This window comes from Dermacentor albipictus, chromosome 2 (assembly GCF_038994185.2).
Source record: "Dermacentor albipictus isolate Rhodes 1998 colony chromosome 2, USDA_Dalb.pri_finalv2, whole genome shotgun sequence".
In the NCBI taxonomy this organism is placed as follows: domain Eukaryota; kingdom Metazoa; phylum Arthropoda; class Arachnida; order Ixodida; family Ixodidae; genus Dermacentor; species Dermacentor albipictus.
This window is the reverse complement of record NC_091822.1, coordinates 58576984-58597634: the sequence shown is the minus strand read 5'-3', so window position 1 is coordinate 58597634 and position 20651 is coordinate 58576984. Positions and strand designations below refer to the sequence as shown.

At 44.9% G+C, this 20651-nt stretch overlaps 1 protein-coding gene across 1 annotated transcript in view; it reads left to right on the top strand.

Moving 5' to 3' along the window:
• The window catches only part of LOC139055419 (chymotrypsinogen A-like), a 35085-nt gene that overhangs the window by 5138 nt on the left and 9296 nt on the right, over positions 1-20651 (top strand). The window contains exons 2-4 of the mRNA XM_070532877.1: positions 10303-10504; positions 11880-12006; positions 13173-13308. Of these exons, the coding sequence (XP_070388978.1) occupies positions 10303-10504; positions 11880-12006; positions 13173-13308 (465 nt within the window). The remainder of the gene's footprint in view (positions 1-10302; positions 10505-11879; positions 12007-13172; positions 13309-20651) is intronic.

Sequence of the window (20651 nt, the reverse complement as noted above, 5' to 3'; positions counted from 1 at the left end):
TCTTTGTGCTACAGATGAAAATAAATTCAGCTTCAACTTGAACTTCATCGCCTCTTGTCAGTCAATTAGATAAGACAAACAGCTGAGTGCAGGTAGTGTTACTCGTTTTAAAGCAAACATAAATGACCTTTTATGAACGAGGAGAGCGTTTGATTGGTCTCTTCAGACAACCATGTGGGTCACCACCCGATGATTGCGTCGGCGGTTACTCAAGTTTGACGCCAGGGGATTGGAATAAAAACATATTGGTATAGCTTTACGTTATAGGGCCCAGGATTACGTTAACCAAATAAAATTGTTAAGTGGATATTTGTCGTCCATGTATGTATAGACATCTTGCCAAAAGTTCTAGCATCTACGTTTTTATAACCAACATGTATTCCTCCGGGGCGAAACCTTATTTGAATTTCTCGATTCTATCCGGGAATTTATTGGAATTAGAGCTGAACTATTGGGTGCAGCTATTCGCGATACTGCAATTAATGATGACACGATAAACACCGGGTTGCTCTTGGAAAGTTTGCGTGTCAGGTACAACTTTTGTGCTGAGGGAAGTGCACGTCTCAACACTTTAAGTGCAAAGCTTTCCTTTGCCTTGTCGGGAAGTCTAGCGCAAGGATACGCCAATTCTGTCTCCGAAAATGTAGGGCGATCCCGGATTTAATGAAGTTTGAAAAGCTGCCGAGTATTAGAGCAAAGAAACACCGGATAAAGGGCAACTGAATGCGGCTCGATTGACCAGCTTGGGGCATAGCGCGAACAAACACGATATATAGTGCGAATCAGGGTGGCGTGCTTGGCCAGCTTCGGGCATATTGCAAACAAATACCGAATATAAAACAAATAGAGGTTGCTAGATTTTCCAGTTTGGGACATAGTGAAAACAGTGGATATCGTGCACGTGGCTCGGTTGGCTAGCTTCGCATTTAGTGTGAAAACCGCGAATACAGTGCAAATTAAGGTTGCTGGCTAGTTTGGGACATAGTGCAAACACTGGACATTGTGTTATCTAAAGTGGCTTCATTGACCAATTTCGGACATAGTGCAAAGAAACACCGGATATAGTGCAAATAGAAGTTGCTCGATTGGCCAATTTGGGACCTAGTGCAAACAGTGGTTATCGTGTGACTCGGTTGGCTAGCTTCGCACAGAAAACATGAAAACAGCGGATATAGTGCAAAAAAAGTTGCTCAACTGGTCACTTTGGGACATAGCGTAAACACTGGATATCGTGTCAATTAGAGTAGCTTGGTTGGTCGATTTCAGACATAGTCCAAGGAAACAACGAATATAGTGCGAATCAAGCTGGCTCAATTGGCTAGTATAGGACATGGTGCAAACTCGGGATATAATGCAAATAAGGCGGCCCCAGGAAATGAGCGCATACGTGAGCTCCAACATCAAGATGCTGTCATTCTCATGCTATCATCGTCATTCCGTCCTCGTCGCCTCCATGGATATTGTGATCATTCCTAAGTTTTCATGTCATAGTCACCTTTCCGCCATTTTCATTCACTTGCGATCACTGCGTGTTCATATCATCGCCATCACGCCGACTTCGAGCCACCCTCGTCGTACCGTGGTGATGTCATTGACGAATCACGTCGTCTTCACAAAGTCGACGTCATGCCATCGTGGTCTTTCCATCGTCCTCATTTTGTCGTAGCGATTACACTGTCGTCTACCAATATGGCAAATACTTTGGTGTTCACGCTGTAGTCGCGATTCCACCTTGCTGATCCCTTTGTCGTCATGCCTTCGCATACACGCTGTGGTCATCATACGACTGTAATCACTTTTCTATAGCCATCTAATCGACATCCCTCTATGTCCATTTGTCATAACGCCATAGTCGTAACACCATCGTCATAATACCAATATTGTCACTACCACGTCGTCACCTCATGGCCGTTATGCAGTCGTTCTCATACTTTCGATGTCCTACCTTGGCCAAGACGCTGCCGTCGTGACACCATCCTCCTCACGCTAGCGTCGCCATCCCATGGTCGTCATGCAGTAGTCGTCACACCATCACCGCCACGCTTGGCTCCACCGTTGCGTCGTTCGTAGTTTCAGTAATGATTCGCTAGACGTAGATAACCATTAAGGAGGGTATGTGCTTAATTTGTCAAATTCCAGGGGTTTTGCCTGATGAAGGGTGCAGATAATAATTAGGCTGCACAATAGGCTGCATCATGCGCCGTAAATAAATCCCACTCTCAAATATTCTGGGGGGATTTTATTTGGATTATTTGTCGAAACAAAATAATAGCATATTTTAGGATGTTCACAGATAGAAAAAGAAACCGTATACTAAACCTCTGTATATCTTCTGAGCCATTTTGTGAATTCCTTTTAAGCGTTCAATGAAACACTTTGCGCGGATAGTGATCACAGGCGTAAAATGTCGTGGCTATATAAAGACTCAGTCTTTAATAGTCAAGATATTCGCGCTCCGAAGTGCACCAGCTGACGCATGTTATAGTCACTCTGGTAGCTGCCTTTATTCCTCCCTAATATATTTTTTTTGTGCAGGCTTCCTGTAAATGCAGACAAGGCCTTTGTTTGAACATGTGTTTTTACCAAACTTCACATAGATGTACCTAAGCATAATTTGTGTGGTTGCTTGTACATCGTCTTATGTAGTTGGTAGTTCCCAGTGGTGAAGAATAGAGTTGCTGTACATGCTCCAAATACCGTGTACCTCTTGTAGCAACGGTGAAGCACGACAACTTCCTTCCGCTTGTTTCCTATTTTGCCTCTCCCTGTTGCCACTTGAATCGTTTATATTAGTTCTCACTTTCGCTGCTTTAAGGACATGCCGCAGAGCGCGGCGTCGGCCAATTGCCATAACGATGGCTAATGGCGCCAAGCAAAATAGCTTTCACGCAAAACATTTTTTCCTGCGGCTTCCGTCAAGCCACTCACATGTGCGAAAACGGAAGACACTTTTTCGAGACTAAAGTGTGAAACGGCGGAAGCCTGACACCATTGCCAATGGCGATTTGTTGCGTCGGAAACACCATGGAGGCACACAACCCGTACACTGTTATGTGAATTTTTTTTTGTTTAATTAATGCCTGCAACGTCGTTCTGGACGAAGTGTCTGTTAAAGTAGTTAGTGGCCGCCTGGAACTGTTGCAGCGCAGTTTGCGGATCAGGAAGAGACGCATCTTCCATGGCGGTGGCAGGGTGTAGTTGGCCATCCTCGTCATCCACTTCGCTCGATTGACTTGTACTGGCCCAGCTTGCCGCGGCCAGATGGCGGTCATGGCGCTTCCGAGCTTCATTTGACTTGTTACCCCGAGATGCATCGAGTCGCTTCAAAGGCATTGCCTCTCTTGCATTGGTGCGTCGCGTCCCTGCACTCTGTGGTGTCGGACGCGCCTGGCCGCCGTGATGCTTGCGACGTATACGCTCAGCCTCTCTTGAGCGCCGCTTGCATTCAGCGGCTGCCGCACGTCGCATGATGGGCGACACTGGTTTGGCGAGACGGGGTATCCTTCCCACACGAAACCGTAAACTACTGCCACCTCCGCCGCCACACCCAAGCAGACGGTCGCAACGCGCGCCTCGCGACAGTGACGTCAGGCCACACAGCGCCCAATCGGGAGGCCACCTCAAGCGCCTGACGACAGTGACGTCAGGGCGCACCGTCGAACACACGGCCACCACGCGTACCGGTGTGATGAGTCATCCCGCGTTGCGCCGAACCACCCAACACCCGCACATGACGATAGTGACATAACGCACACGAACCATTCAGGAGGCGCACACCTGTGCGTAGCGACAGTGACGTCAAGACACGAAAGAGACCAATGAGGAGGCCGGAAAGCTGGGACAGTTTCTGCTAACGGGAGGTGACCTTGACAATGTACCATTAAAAGCTTCCGCCTTAATATTTCGCTCACAACGAGTGGATCCATAGATAAAATCATGTCCTTGTCTTAATTGAGACTTTTTTCTTATAGAAGTATAGTAACGAATTCTGAGGTTCCCGCTACGGGAAAAACCAGCCATCGCAACGACCACGAAAATGCGCCTATAACAGGGCCCTATTCTGAAACGTTCGCCTTCCGCGAAACTATTGCCTTGGCCACGCCTCCGCCAATGGCGCGCGCTGATTGGCGGTTTTAGCAAAACCGGAAAATAAACTGCGCTACCTCATTTTAAGGTCATGGTGACGATGGGTGCTCTCAACATATATTGAATAAACGAACTCGTCTTTTGGCCTTCGGTTGATGGTGGAGTGTAGCAGAGATAAGATAGGTGGTAGTTTATAGTAGCCTTTTTGTTGGCCTCTCACACGCGTTGTTTCGCGGCGATATTTGTTGATTCGTTGAAAGTAAAACATTTCACACTTCCTTATTCAATTTATTTTACCTAAAATTGCCGAAACTTACCTTAGTCAGCGCGCAGAAACCATCCTGGGGCCAATACACTTGAAAACAACAGACCCGAGCCGCTCTGCACTCGCACGGTGCGCTTTCTCATGCGATGTGAAGCGTTCGACAGCGCGTGTTGATAGTCCCTGCTGACGTCACGGGTAAGCAGTGACTATCGCGGAAGGCGAACGTTTCAGAACACGGCCCCAGGATAGCCAGTTCATTCATAAGATTTAACGTCCTGAACCCTTATAAAAGATGATGAGACAGGCCATAGTGAGCGGGTTCGCATTAGGTATGGCCACGCTGAATTACCTAAAGATGCACTAAAAATCAAGCTAATTTGTCCTGTGTTCACAAATTACTAAGGGGGCATGAATAATAAAAACGTAAAACGTTGCATTAAGATATGAAATATTGTCAGGTACGATTCAGTATCTGAGTCGAATAGCCACTATTCTTGAATACAAATACTTTCGGAATAGTTTTAGAATAAGGCAAATCGCCAACTCCACAATAAATTTCATGCTTGTGGCCATAGCATAAAATAAATGAGGTTATCGTAGTAGAGCCCGCTATGTGTCCCTCAAGGAGCCAGAATTTTCCAGTGAATCCGCCATGATTCCCCCTCACCGATGAGTTTGGAATGTGCAAATATATTTGTACTTACCTCTTGATTCTCTGTTTGAGCTTTTAGTAAAGAACGCTACACCACATGCAGCTTAATTTCAAAAAATTGCGACTGACCTAGTCATAGGATGATTGGGTGCGGTAATGGGTTAGCGCTTAAATAATATAGTTACGTAACCTATTGTGACCGTTCAAACGAGGTATATATGATGCGCGTACTGCAGCGGGACTCATCTTTCGCGCTTCCTTAAGAACACTCGCCGGCATCTAGCGCCACGGCCGCGAAGCCTGTGCGTCACCTCCCAAGTGCATGGGGCGCCGGTGCGCGCGGACGCTAACGCGTCATGTGGCCACGGGTCTTCTCCCTTGCGCTTCCGGACATGCTGCACTATCTAATGGAACTGTCGCAAAGTCGGCGCGTGGTCTCCGATAGGAGAAGCGTGGCACGCCGGTGTCTTCCGACGCTGAGAATTGTTACATCGCTCGGTTGCACGCCCAGTGGCACATAATCAGAGACCCAAGATGGCGAGAGGTTCATTGAAGAGCGGCAGTTTCCCAGTGAATTCGCGGCGCAGCTCGCTACAGCGTTGGTCTGAATGGCGTCCTTTCAATAGCGGCACATACGCAGTGCATTTGTGGCACAGCCTCCTGAGGCGTTGGGTTGCTGTGTTTGAGTAACCTTTTCGGCATGGGTTTGAATCCGCTCAGCTTCAAAAAAGTTTAAAGGACATTTTTCATCCTTTGAGGGCGCCACATTCCCAGTGACACATAGTTGCTCAAGTTAGCTTCAAAGACGTTCATTCAATAGACGCGCGCACACCTAGTGGCCCATACCCAGTGACCCAAGTTGGCATGGAAGTAGCAGGTTCATTTAACAAATGCATATTATTTATTTGTGCAACATACCATAGGGTGCACATAAATATTGTAAAAAATCAAAAGAAATGCCCTAGAAGGACATACTTCACAATAATAGTTAATCAAATTTCAACATGCACCTTAGTCCTGCCAAAAATTGATTAGATTGAACATTATTCGTAATATTCCAAACTAGGGCCCTGTTATGCTTCGCACTGGAGGTTAGTTTCGCTGTATGTTTACGGCGCTGTATATCGGCACCGCCGTAATGTCGCTGCTTGGCGTGAGTTCCATTGTGTCCAGCATTCGAGAACTTAGAAGGATGCTTTGTTACACAATGACCAAAGTTCGTATCATAGAGGTTTATTGGCGAGAAGCGCCGATCAAGAGACAAAGTGCTCAAAGCTCGAGCGGAAGAGCTCATTTAAGAGCGGTATATACATGCTACATGCCCAGTACAGCATCCCAAAGTTATTGTTTGAAGAGGGACACATAGATACATAGCTCAGTTGACCCCAGTTCAATGACCCAGTTGGGCCGACGGTAGGTCTCTAACCCTGTTCGCGCAGCATAGCTGCCCGAAGCCCCAACAATTCGAAGTAACATTTCCGAAAATAGACTTTTTTGTTCAAGTATTGCTCCATTAAGCGCTACTTTCTCGAACTTTACTCCACGCTTTAAACCATTAGGGTTCATTGAACCGGATCAAGAGTGCACAACTTTTTACACAAGATTGGACTTTAGAAGAAAAATTATGATTGTTCTCAAAACAAAAGAACGTCAAAAACGAATTGAAAGAAATACGTGTAGTTGAAGTGTTGAAATCAGCGTTGAGGTATGAAAGCAATAACTGATATGCATAACATTTACCAGGCTCATAGCTTGAGTCCTCGCATGCTGCAAGGTATCACTTAGCATGGGATACCACTTACCTTCATTTTTAACCTTTTTTGGTCGTCAGTACACTGATGCGCCACCACCCTTTGGTGCTGGTAGTTGCTAAAGGGGGAAACCTCCCATTTGTCTAAAGTTTTGCTATCAGTAAATATCACTTCAAGTTCATCGTGCAATTTATAAATAAGAATTCCAATTTCCAAAATGTAATAAAAAAGCAGACCTTTGGCAAAACGCAGCGTGTGCAATGTTAACAAACCAGAAATCCCAGTCGCCAGGAAGCCCTCTAGTGAAAATTTGAACGGAGGCAAAATAACTAATTAGAACAAAACATTCCTATATTTGTCCTAGATATTTTAACCTCCACTTAAGTTAAACAATACATGCGCGCAGCAATGTTTGCGGTGAAGTAGTGCAAATTCTGAAATATCAAACTATTGGCTCCCGACTTAGTCAAAGTGCTTTTTCAAAGGTAATGACATACTTTACCGTGCCCGCAATGCACGACACAGGAGTGTCTTTCCATTCTGTCCCAATCTGAATGCAACTGTCGAGGCCGAGAATCGTGTCCGCGGACTTATTGTGCTCAGCAGTTGAACCCCATTGCCACTAAACCATTACGTTGGCTTCTGCAGAAAATGGAGATAATGACATTTGACGACATTCTCACGACAAGCGAACGACTTTCTTCTGCGCGGGTTATCAAATGACTTTATATTTTTTTTTTTGCTCGAAGTTGGTTGAAGTACTGATAATGGTACGTGGGGTAGGAGGAAGGAAATGGGTGAAGGCAGGTATATTTACCAGAAAAGCGACTGGTTGGCTACCCAGAGCTGGGGTATGGGAAAGGACATTGTTTAGAATTAGAGGGAAAGGAAAGACCCGGTGAATTGGAGCCGGCGCGTGGAGGCGACCACACGGGCCAGTCACCCTCAAGAAACACAAAAGTTCCTTCGCATCCTTCTCGGCCGACAAGCAGTGGGGACGTTTATCCAGAGCCATATCCATGTACAGCGGCCGATCGTCTAGTCGTCACAATGCGTTGAAGAGTGTTTCTTTTTGGGACTGAAATCGAGAACACATGGCACAATAAATGCCCGGTGCACTTTTTGAAGCGGCACATGGTTTTCATTCCAATCAATGTGGCGTAAGCGTTCGCGAAGACCGCTTCTAAACACGGCCGTCTCAGAAACCTTGCCTAACGTCGATGTCGGAGCTGCAGCGAAGAGCTTAGCTCGTGTTGTAGGGTGCGCATTATATTTGGCATGTTCCACCCTGCTGACGGGAGTGTGAGTGGCAAGGGACGAAGCAGCATTGTAGCGTATGTCCTGCAAAGAGGAATGGAAGTGGTGTGGTGTTCTTGATATCACGGTCGCGCAGCTTTGTCTGCGTGATCATTTATACTCATTCTTCAATGACCACGTCACTGCTGCAAATAAATTTTTTGGCCTTTTAGTATGCACGTTGTGGCGAAGTTTGATGATTCCGTACATCAGTTGTTCTAGAGATATACGCCGAAGTTATTGAGTACATTGTAAAGCCGGTTTTAAGCAGTAAACAGGGCCAAGTTAAGACTCTATGTGTGAATAACTTGAAATACAGCGCGAAGACAGGTGAATTTCGCGGCAGCAATTCAATACATTAACGTAGTAGCAAAACGGGCAGCAGGGTACCCAATCTTCAAGCGCCAATCAGAAATTCGTCCGCTCATGATAGATACGAAAAATGTTTGGATTCAAATCGTAGACTTGCCAGGAGAAGTGCGAAAGAGCACATACACATTACATAGTTAACATAAAGAGGTACGCGTAGAAGATTTTGAAACATACATGACAGTATAGAAAGCGGTAGTTGGGATTAATATGAACGACTCGACTTATAAACAACTTTTGTCAGCATCGAAACTTTGTAATGCCTTTCCACCACGTGAATATGTAAACTTGTTATCAGGACAATAGCTAGAGGGCAGGAATCCTGAAGTCCATAGAAATTGACGTATTTTTGTCCTCATGATATGGAGAGGTTCGGCATGCACAGAATCCCTTTACGCTTAAAGGGAGCTCGAAGGCCCAAGCCCGCGGCGAGAGGCGCGACGCACCGCTGTTGGCAATGGCAGCGTCGATGAGCCTTTCTGCCGCCCCACTCACGGGACGGATCTAGTACTCGTTCGTTCTTTCAAGGTTACGTGCTTGATGAGGCTGGACATTCAGCGTTTTGCAGTTGTTCTACTTACACCTTACACTCAAGTCCGCAGAAACTGAGCAGCTTTATCTCTAGCATGCTAACTTCGTCAATGAGCTCCAGCTGTCCGGCAGTGTTGGATTCACTTTGCGGGAACTTTGACATCGAGAACTGCATTAACACGAAGCCTACTGCCGCAGCCCTCATCCCGCATGCGGTACTTCAAGGTGCACAGCAGATTTCTTGCAAATAATATTATTCATGGAAAAATACAAAGATATTAAACAGAGAGAAAAGGCAGAAGCTAGAAAATATCCCATAAGGAGAGACCACGGCCACTTGCTCTAGGAGAAGAAAAATGAAGGAGATAGAGAGGAGCAAGACACGTCACAACACATTACAGCACACACAGATTCTACGAGCATTACAGACGAGAGTTGTTCCCGCGTTGAGAAATATTTTAGCTCAATTTGCGAGCCTTATGTCAAGAGGAACCACCGCATTTCCCCAAAACAAAATCATTAGCTGCTTCTCGGGCAAAATTATGTTGCTGGAAGTTGCTTTGTAGCAGAAAGCAAATTCTGTTAGATGTTCAACATTGTAAGCACCAGTGCTCAAGCGTTTACCTTCAGTGTCGCGACAAGGATAATGCCATTACCGAATCAGATTGTCTTAAATTTAGGTTATGTTGAAGAGTTAAATGCGCCCAAGTAAACTTCACATTGGGATTTGGTTGCTTTCATTCTCATTAAATGTCCCGAGTGTTCAACCAAGATTCATTATTAAGAAAAACTTTATTTTTGGGCAATATTCTAGGAACCCTAGGAGCCCCATATATCGAAGGTATGACTCCGTGAGAATGTGCACCTGCCATAGTAATCGAGTTGCTCCGGCGTTGCGCTGCTAAGCCCATGGGTGCGGGATTGAATTACGGCTGCGGCGATCACATTTCAATGGAGGTCAAATGGAAAAAAGAAGCTCATATACCGTGCACTGAGTGCACGTCAGGGAATCCCACATGGTGAAAATTAATCTGAAGTTATCGACTGCGGTGTGCCTCATACTCATATCGTCTTTTGGCCAGTTAAAACACCAGTATAAATGTAATTTTTCTATATGTACGTAGTGAACACTACAGACTTTAAATATTTTATATTACGGCAACCGCAAAGGTGACTTCGTTGAGAAAAATAAATAAATAAGTGCTCATGAATGCAAATGTAGACAAATGCCAACAGTAACACTCAATATACATAGTGCTTCTGCATTGAGGTTATCTTGTGTTGGCTATAGTGGGAAGCAGCGAAGGTGAGACCACATGATTATTCTTTCATATCGCCTATGTCGAACTCAGGCACCGATGGTGAAAACTGCGGGCAGACGCCCATACCACCTCTGCTGGACGAAGATGATCGCATCTTTGGAGGAAGTGAGGCTGTGCCCGGAAGTTGGCCTTGGCACGCTGGTATTTTTACAAATGAAGTCTTCTCCAAGCACATATGTTCTGGCGCGCTCATCTCGGACAGACACGTTCTGACTGCTGCTCACTGTCTCATGTAAGTATTCAGCGATAAGGTGCCCCAATAAAAAAATAGCTCATACATGAATATGGCTAGCGGTTACATACAAAGAAAGAAAGGCACAGCAGGCCTAACTTTTGGAAGCAGGGGTGAAGTATGAAATGCTTCGTATATTTCTGAAGAATTATTCGTGGCCGTGTTCTTCACGAGGAAAATGTACATTTAAGTGTAAAGTGTCATCAATGCATTCTGTTTTTGTACATTTGATTGTTTTGTTGACCGGGACGTCATAAGTGCGAAACATTGCTCACTAGATCACGAGGATACATTTTCTGCATAAGCGAAACGATGGTACAATAAAGAGGGCTATAAAACTCATGAGAAACGCTGAAAAAAAGTTGTGATAATTGTGTCTTAATTACTGAAACATTCGAGCTCGAAGCGTTTCTCAGAGTTTGAAAAATATACGCAGGCATCACGGTGCGCAGGTGCCCGTGTAGAGACGCTGAATTCAACACGTGCAACGTCTTGTATTGGGCTGTTTAAAAATAATTTTGCATATTCCAATTATATGCGGTCAACCAAAGTGCTGGTATATCCGGCATTAGCTTCAAGGAATCCTTAGTGCAATCCAAGAGCAACAGGCAATGTGTAAGGCAGCGTAGGAATATCTTTAATGAATAATGTGGTGAAGAACACCGATAACTTTCAAAGCCTGGCAAGCAAACGATAATTCGCTATTAACAGTCAGGCCCTGAAATTTCGCAAAGGGCACGTTTACCGATAGGTGATTTAGTTTCCGAGTGCGCAGGCCATGAGGAGCAAACCTGCAGATTGATATAAACGGGCGCAAGTGCGTACAACAGGCTTTAGCTAATGACCCGTAGCTTGGCGCTATTCTGTAAAAATGTGAAATCGTAGTAATCTACCCATACTTACATGATGAAACAGCAACTTGCAGGTTTAGAAGCTGCAGACGAAGTTGAAGTCGGCGCAACGAAAGGCAGCGTTGGCACAAAGAATGTTAGGCGTAACGCTGAGACACAGACAGGCAGTGGTGTGGAAGAGAGAGTAAACGGGCATAGCCGATATTTCTGTTGAGATTCAGACAAAGAAATGGAGTTGTGCAAGTCATGTCAACGAAAAGTCAACGAAGTAGCATTACATTACTGGCTAGTATCACTTGGCGACAAATATGACGCCAGGGGCTATAGCATTGTTCACTCGTACAAAATTTCATACGACCGCGCTTGATGGTCTTGCACATGTTGTAGGATTGCGCCTACCAATCAGTGCCGGGGTGTTGGAACTATGGTAATAAAATGACAACTTATTGTGCTTCTTGCGCGCTATAAATTTTGTGCAATGGATCTGAATCATCGATTGCCGTGTACATGAATGTATTTTGCAGAAGAAAGACATCTAAGATGTTACTAGTCCATCTCGGCATCCACGACCGAAGTAACATAGAAGCTGGCACAAAGTCTCTAGCAGTGGCCGAAATATGCTTTCACAAAGGATATAAGGCACCCCACATGGTAAGTGAAGGATATTGTTGTGGAAAGGAAGTGGCATGATGTTTTTCTTAAAGGGGATGTGTTTAAAGTGTATTATTTTCTAGGAAGTACTAAAGAAGAGACAGAATACGAAAGCGAAGACCTAATGTAATTTCTCTACACAGTTAACGGAGGTGGAAAAACTGCGCGTGTAAAGATTGCGAAGGCTGAAGAAAAAAAGATAAAAGTTCTCAAGATATGACTGCATCACTGATTATCTCAACGAAATCATAGCGCAGCCGCAAGGGATTGCACTCAGAAAAGGCTTCTTTGCACCGGAGCTATAGACGATGACATGAGGCTTATTCACGCAATATTGACATCGCCATATCAAATGGCAGGTATCGCTGGCTAGGTGCCCTGTTCTTCGTCGTTTAAGATGTTTGCAGCTATAAGAGTCTGATAAACACAATAGCAACAAAACGTTGATTCCAACTTGCTTCCCTAGTGCTTTTCGCTTTTATTGCTGCCACTAGTAGTTTTTGACTATGCAAATGGTGTGTTTGTTGGATGTGCATTCGAACCCTGTCCCTTAATTTTGTTATAGGTGCAGACAAACTAAATAAGCTGCATGGTTCAGTAAAGGTAGTAAGGTGTATTCCTGTATCCGTAACATAGAATTACAGGTCGACATTCAGTGGAGTGGTTGTATGAAGCGTGAAAACCTTATGCGAAATGAAATTAACAAGAACGTTTGCACCAAACGGACCTTGAGAAATTTATGCCGAAATGGAATGCGAGTTCAATCACTGTTTCACGGAAAGCTCCTCAGTACTGCTGTGGGATGTGAAAGGGGTCTGCGCATTTGTGTGCACAAATGCAAAAACCGGGAAAGGTACCTTCATTTCCCATATATATATATATATATATATATATATATATATATATATATATATATATATATACGCAGGAAAGAGACGACGAACTTTTTGGAAGTCTTCTTTTACTTAACGTTTTCGGCTGGTGGACCAGCCTTCGGGTCCTGCGTGCTGGGTCCTGGGTCCTACGTCGGGTCCTGCGTGCTGAACTTTGAAGAAAACCCCTATATATATATATATATATATATATATATATATATACGTACATTCATGCATGCATAGAAACATACAAACATACGCATTCCTTAAACAGATTTTCTGATTTTTCAGAACGACATTGCCATCCTTACCCTGAAAGAAGCCGTCAACTTCACTAAATCAATCGGTCCAGTGTGCTTGCCGAAGTCAAAGCACGAACTTCCTGAAAACACAGACACTTACGTGACTGGTTGGGGACGGTACACAGGTTTGTCGTCAGGTTTATTATTTTTTTGCGTTTTAATCTTATCCCTCATTTCCAGTTGCAGTTTGGCATGAAGGTTGACGGGCAATATATAATATATATCATAAGAAGCCAGCAAAGACACAAAGGCCAACATAGGGGAAATTGTGCTTACTACTTGAAATAAAGAAATTATAAATGAACGGAATTGAAAGTGGATGAAAAAGCAACTTGCCGCAGGCCTCGCGATTTCGCAATCATTTTGGGTGAAGGCAACTCGTCAATAAACCCACACGTGCTACCTTAACCCCCTTTCTTCTAGTTCATTACGTAAAGAGTATCTTGAATCCGGCAGCGTTGATGCCTTCAGGTAGCAGGTGTCGATTTATTGACCAGTTGCTTTCACCCAAAAAGATCCCGTACTCGTGACGCCTGCACCAGAAAGGATGTTGCACATCTGCCGCCAATGTTCTTCAGTGGTGGCGCTGGCTAAACTCCGAGGGTTAGTTCAAGTAGTAACATATAAATACCCCAGAAAGTGAATGGCAAGACGGCGCCATGGTAGCTCAATCGGTAGAGCATCGCACGCGCAAATTCGTGGACGTGGTATCGATCCCCATCTGCGGCAAGTTGTTCTTTCATCCACTTTCAATTGAATTAATTTATAATTTCTTTATTTCAGTTAGTAAGTACAGTAATTCACCCCAAGTTGTCTTTGTTGGCTTCTTATGATATAATAATAAAAATCGTCGCCCTCGGTTAACTCCTTTTCTTCTAGTGTGTATATATATGCACGGGATGTCCCAGCTAACTTGGACAAAGATTTTGAAAAAACCTATGTGTTCTTCAGAACAGAAGTCGCGTGGATGTGGTTAGCATTTATCTAAACTTAGAGTACCATTTCTTCGCTCGTCTTTTTTGAGTAATTAACCGAGATAATTAACTTCTTAAATATAGCTTGAAACGTTCAGGCGTCAATAGGAATGTTTTGGAGCTTCACAAACATTGCCCAACCCAGGCACTTCCAACGAGATAGACTTAGCGTGGCCGTTTTTATTCGGAAAAAACGAAAGTCCGCGGCGTTTACAATATACCATGATTACAGCGCTCTCAACAGTGCTTTGTAAAAAACACCGTTCGCTTTGCGCCTTCAGTGTTGCCCACGACGGAGATTCGCGTTGTCCTTTGTTCCGAGATAAACGCGAAGGGGTTCGCGCGGCAGTTGAAATACAGCACGGCTCCTGTTTCTGCGGCCACAATTGCACTATCACGCTAGCAGAATGCATGCGGAGGAAAAATGAAGAGCTCATGAGTTTGAATTTGGTAGCAAGACCCCAAAAAGTACACACGCAATACAACAAGCTTGATAACGTCGTGTGAGTTGCGCTGGTTGTCACAAACGGAAGAATTGTAAACTGACACGGAAGGTTGTTATTTAGCTTCCTGTCCATTCCTTGTCGGCAGCGAATTTGAAATTTCATATTACTTACGTGCCTTTTCCACGTGGTACAAAAGTTTGACACAGATTGCTCTTTTCATGGATAATGGCTGTAGAGATTTATTCGCTGTAATGTATGTCTAAACAATGTATTGAAACAAGTCGCCCTCTGCCATAATGCAGTATTGGCACCTTTTCAGCGCGTCCGATGTAGATTTTTTGATGACGCCAGAGGGTATCTCGTTGCACGCATCAGCAATCTCTGCCTTTAGCGCTTCTGGTGTAGCTGAGGGTTTGCGGTACACTCGGCCTTTCACATGACTCCACAAGAAGAAGTCAAGAGGTGTCAAGTCCGGTGACCTTGCAGGCCATGCCACTGGTCAATGCCGCCCGACCCAATCGCGTTTGAAGGCATCATCAAGCCAGGCTCGGGCAAGGCTTGCTATCGTGAGTGGGTGCGCCGTTGGGCTGATAACAAGTTCGCTTTAAAAAGCAAAGAGGAAGATCATAGTGAAAATCTTCGACTCGGCCTTCAAAGATGTCGTTCACGTTCCGCTGAGCAGTGAGCATGTGGTAAAAAATAATGGTCCCAATTATTCTTCCGTCAAAGATACAGCACCTCACATTGAATGACTATTGGTACTGGTGTTTGGTCTGTGCCACCATATGCGCCCTCATATGCTCGTGTCACTCCAGTAATGCGCATTATGGATGTTGACTTGAGAAATTCTGGAGAAGCCTGCCTCGTCCGTCCACAGCACTTTGTCAACAAAATCCGGTATTTCGTCACTGTTCACAAGGATCCAATTATAGAAGTCAAGCTGCCAATCAAAGTCTCTTTCTTGCAGATTTTGATGTTGCTGGAGGGGATACGGATACATTTCAGCATTCCTAAGAACTCTTGACACTGAAGACATTGAAAAGCCGACCTCACCACTCATGTCACGCACGCTGGAATGAGGCTTTGCAGTCATGAAGGCCAAAATGTTTCCTTCAGCATTTTTGCAAATGGTCCCTTTTCTGTTCCGCGTCTTCTTGAAGCTACCTGTTTTTCTCAGCGTTAAGTAACTCCTCATAACTTTGTTCGCACTAGGTCTTCCCCCAAATTGCCAATTTCGGTATACCTTGGTAGCTTTCCTCTTGTCGCCCGTGGCGCTCTCCCAAGGCTGTTCTGGCTTGACGATGCCTTCAAACGCCATTGGATCGGGTGGCATGGACCAGTGGCATGGCCTGCAAAGTCCACCGGACTTAACACCACTTGACTTCTTCTTGTGGGAACATGTGAAAGACCGAGTGTACCGCAAACCCACAACTACACCAGAAGCGCTAAAGGCAGAGATTGCTGACGCTTGCAACGAGATACCGTCTTGCGTTATCAAAAAAGCTACATCGGACGTGCTGAAAAGGTGCCTATACTGCATTATGGCAGAGGGCGACTTGTTTCAACACATTGTTTAGACGCCTTCTGCTCGCTTGACAGCTTTAGGCACTGCAAACAAATTATTTGAAACGCTTGCGCGGCACGAGAGTAATAAATAGTCGAGCTCACATGCATGCAGCCGCTGGCACAGCTTGGAAGAAAAGCGGCGTTGTAATGAATGATGCATGTTAAGGATGCATCATTTATGCATGCTAACAGATGCATGTTAAGGATGCATGTTTTGTGTGTTTTTCTATTCCGCATCGACTTGAACGCTTAAAACATGCTCTTCTCTTCATATCGGAATGAACGGGTGATGACGGCGCACTTTCCTGCGACAAGCGCGAGCGGCTGCTGACGAAGCGCTTTTTCAGAGCGCCGTTTCCAGCCCCTTCCGGTAATGTCAGAGCCGAGAAAAGGTTGAAGCCCTTTCTTGTAAGTGAAGGAAAGGCGTGGCGCTGCAGGTGATTTTTACAAATCACTAGTGGCAGCCCTGTAATCGCGGCGAATTCGGGCGCACAGAGCGCGCTGTCACGTGGCATTTTTTAAACTCTGCGGGCTTTCGTTTTTTGCCGAATTAGAAGGGCCACGCTAAGTCTATTTTGTTGGATGTAACTTGGTTGGCCATTATTTGTTGAAGATCCACAACTTTCCTATTGACGCCTGAACATTCCAAGCTATATTCAAAAAGGTGATTCATTTCGGCTAAATACTAAAAAAAAAACGAGAAAAATATGGTACTGCAAGTTTAGATAAACGCTAAGATCCACGCAATTTCTGCTCTGAAAGCGCACAGGCTTTTTCAAAATGTTGGTCCAAATAAGCTGAGATGACCTGTATGTTTATACATACTTCTTATATCAAGTACATAAAATATATGAAAGGGACCGCAGTGCGGCTCACTTTCGATGTTTTCCTCTCAAAGCTGCTTTGTAAGGTATATGTCTCTCTGACGTTATTACGTGGTGAGAAGTACTCTCATACGACGTCCATTCCTTGGGCCCGTAATTTCTCCAGAATGTTAGAAAGGCTTCCTATTCCCACACGAGGTTTTTCAATTTATTTGCAAGCTCTCAACGACCAAGGACATAATAGAGAGGTGTGAGGGAACAGAAAAAATTATTAACAATCAAACCAGTGACAGCGTTCTTGAAGTCGATGTTATCGGTGATGGCTACAGTGGAGGCAGGAACTGATTACAAATATTACTTGCTTGTGGCGGAAATGAATTCGACTGCATATTGACACTTGTACTTGTTTATCTTTCTCGGGTGACCGCGTTTCAGCGTCTTTCCAATGTTATCGCTCAGCGCAGGACGCCCCTGCTTCTACCGGAAGTTTCACGAATGTTATCGATCGTTGGATCCGCTGTTTGTTGTCAGCGAACCATGTGTAATCTGATCTCATGCGCGACGCAAATTGTGTAGTACTTTCTGGAAGACATGCGGGCACCAGCGATTATCTGGAATATTTGATGACTCTTGTGTAAAAACCGATGCGCTCGACCAGCAATTTCAACGGTCTCAGTCTGTCTTCGCCGCTATCGTTGTGCTTCGAACGTCACTAGCTTTTGGGGGCACACGTTTTCTCTAGAAAAAAGCTACTTTTGTCATTCACAGTTTGCTGCTGTTTTCGTTTCCGTCACTGCGGCGGGACTAGAGTAGTACGACATGAGGTAATACCTACTTTAAACCGCCGTCATTGGTTTGTGGCTCTTATATAGGGCTGCTGAGCACGAGGTCGCGAGATCAAACCCGGCCACAGCTGCCGCATTTCGATGGAGGCGAAATGCTAAATCGCCCGTGTACGCAGATTTACGTCAACGTTAAAGAGCCCCAGCTGGTGCGAATTCCCGCAGTCTCCTGCTGTGGCATGCCTCATAATCAGAAAGTAGTTTTGGCAGGTAAAACTTCATAATCTACGTTTTGTAACACGTAATTCAAACACGCGATTATTACGTGTTGAAATGTATGATGGAGGGTGGAATAACTGCTGTTTCAAACTGGGAATAATGTGGGAAATATGTAAAAGACAGTTTAAGGCATTTGTGGCGAGAAGCCAAGACAAGATCTGAGGGAATGGCTGAAATGCTCGGGTAACGATAATTATTAGACAAGGTAAAACAAATGGCACGATTTTGGATAGTTTCTAGAGCCTGTGTCAGTAACTTGTCATGAGGATCCCAGATTGCGCATGCATACTTAAGTAAGGACGAACTAAAGGTTTATAAAGTGTATGTTTAGGAGGAGGTGGAGCAGGTGAACAAGTACACGGAGGAACTGCTCAGCGAGTTATCTAATTATGCGTAAACATTGTGCCGCTTTCTTGTATCTATGCCACCCTGTGGCACCCTATGCCAATGGTATGAAACTTGATTCGGCCAGTCTAAAGCTTAGCAACCCTTAGCAGGCGTTGTCAACATTACCGGGCTAGATCTGAAGCTTAGAAGCCCTCATCAGTTCCTATCAGCGTTATCTGACTCGATTAGATTCTTATCAACCCTTATCTGTCCTTATTGCACCTATCGAACAAAATCCTACCCTTAGTAGCTCTTATAAAACCTGATATTGTCATTATCAATTGTTATCAGCGCTTATGAGCATTACTAGAATTGATCCGACAATTATAAGCCCTTATCGCTCTTTAGTACCTTATCCATTGTCGTCGAACCATTATCAACCATGATTAGACCAATATGATCCCTCACCACTCCTTATCCTTGTCAAGTCATCGACTGCTTATCTCTCTATGTTGCTCGACGTGAAGTGCATGCGACCTCACAGGTCGGTGGCATTTTCGTCGGTGAGGGACCATCGCAACAGAAGGCGCATCTCACGACCACTGAAAGGCAACGGGGATTTGGCGTGCTTGGCTTTCATTTTTCGCAAAATCCGAATTTTCTTGACGTCTACAATTCACCAAGTCGACTCCACATGAGGTTCTAGAGATAGATGTTATTTCAGCAACACCAAATCTCTCAACAAAGCCTTTATAAAAACTGTTCCTTTATACGGCAATTTCTTTATACCGATTCGTCTTACGTGACAGACAGGTTTCGTCGTCGGGTAGACACATAAATGCTCACGCATTTAAAATGGAGTCGCAGACAGCCTAGTGAAACCTTTAAAACTAACATGCCGAGGATGACGAGGCCGCCTTGGACGAAGATAGGTCGTCCTATTGAAACGTTGACCAGCCTTTCTGAGGCACCTTATCCCTGCTTACGAACTTTATACCACTGTGTGCAATTCCATCTGTCAGCCCTTTTTTGATCTTGGACTTTCATGCCAGCTGACGATGACGGAACAGGGTAAGTCCCCTTGTTATCCTTTGCTCATGTAGCAGTCCTTGGAGACAGTCAGCACAGATACCTGAAGGAGCTTTTTAGTAAAGCAATGAAGGGGGCTAGTTGGTGAACGTTCATGGTTATATTGCGCTCAGTTTTACACAGACGTTATTAAGGAAGGACGTTACGTCCGTCCACGTCCTGTCCTTCCTTAATATCGTCTGTGTAAAACTGAGCGCAATATAACGATGAACCTGAAGGAACAGTTTCCACCAGGCCCACACGCGCAACACATAATACACCTGAGTGGGGTGAAAACATAAGATGTTCTTCTGCTGGGTTGTGATACGCTAGTTGACACCACACACTTTATTATCAATGTAGGCACAAACCACCTCAGTACACAAAGCGCCGCGGAAACGATCGAGTCCACTAACGACGTAATAACTGTTCAAGCCGCTCGCCCAAATGCAAATATAACCGTAACGACTGTCGCTCCCCACCTACGAAACAAACACCGCCCACTAATCCACCAAGCTAATGTACTCATGAAGCACAATGAGAAGATTAATAAGCTCAACTGATGAATGTTCTACTTAAAACGCTTCCACAAGAATGTTTACACGAAGCACCACGCAGGAATACACGAAGCACCGCAAGATCAACTAGCTTGGGACGGCTTCCACTTAAACCGCAGTGGAATAAAGCTAGCTTCCCAACCCATCAAATCCTTTCTTAAGGACAAGTACAGAAAAACACTCTTAAAATCCACCTCAAATGCCACCCCCACGGACTCTACGTGCTACCGTGAACAACACAACTGCGACAGTCACCTCAAGAACACAGGGAACACAGACAATGGAATGTGAAACAAGCCACTGCACAAGTGCAACAGTCACCTCAAGAACAGTTGGAACACAGACAGCGGAATGTGAAAAGAGCCACAAGGCACACACTACACCAAAAATGACTTCAACCACAGTGCAAACAGAGACAACTGCAACCGACAACCGAAAACCCACCACCGAGGCTTTCACACAAACCCCCACACGCCTGCCTGCACACGCACAAAGTCAAACAGAAACCGAGCTCGAATTAAGCCAGGCATGTGGTAATAAACCGGTCAAACAGAAAAACACCCGACACGAATCTACCCGCAAAAAGACAAATAAATGACAGACATCGCAAATCAATAACGCTTCACTGCCACGAAGCACCGAACT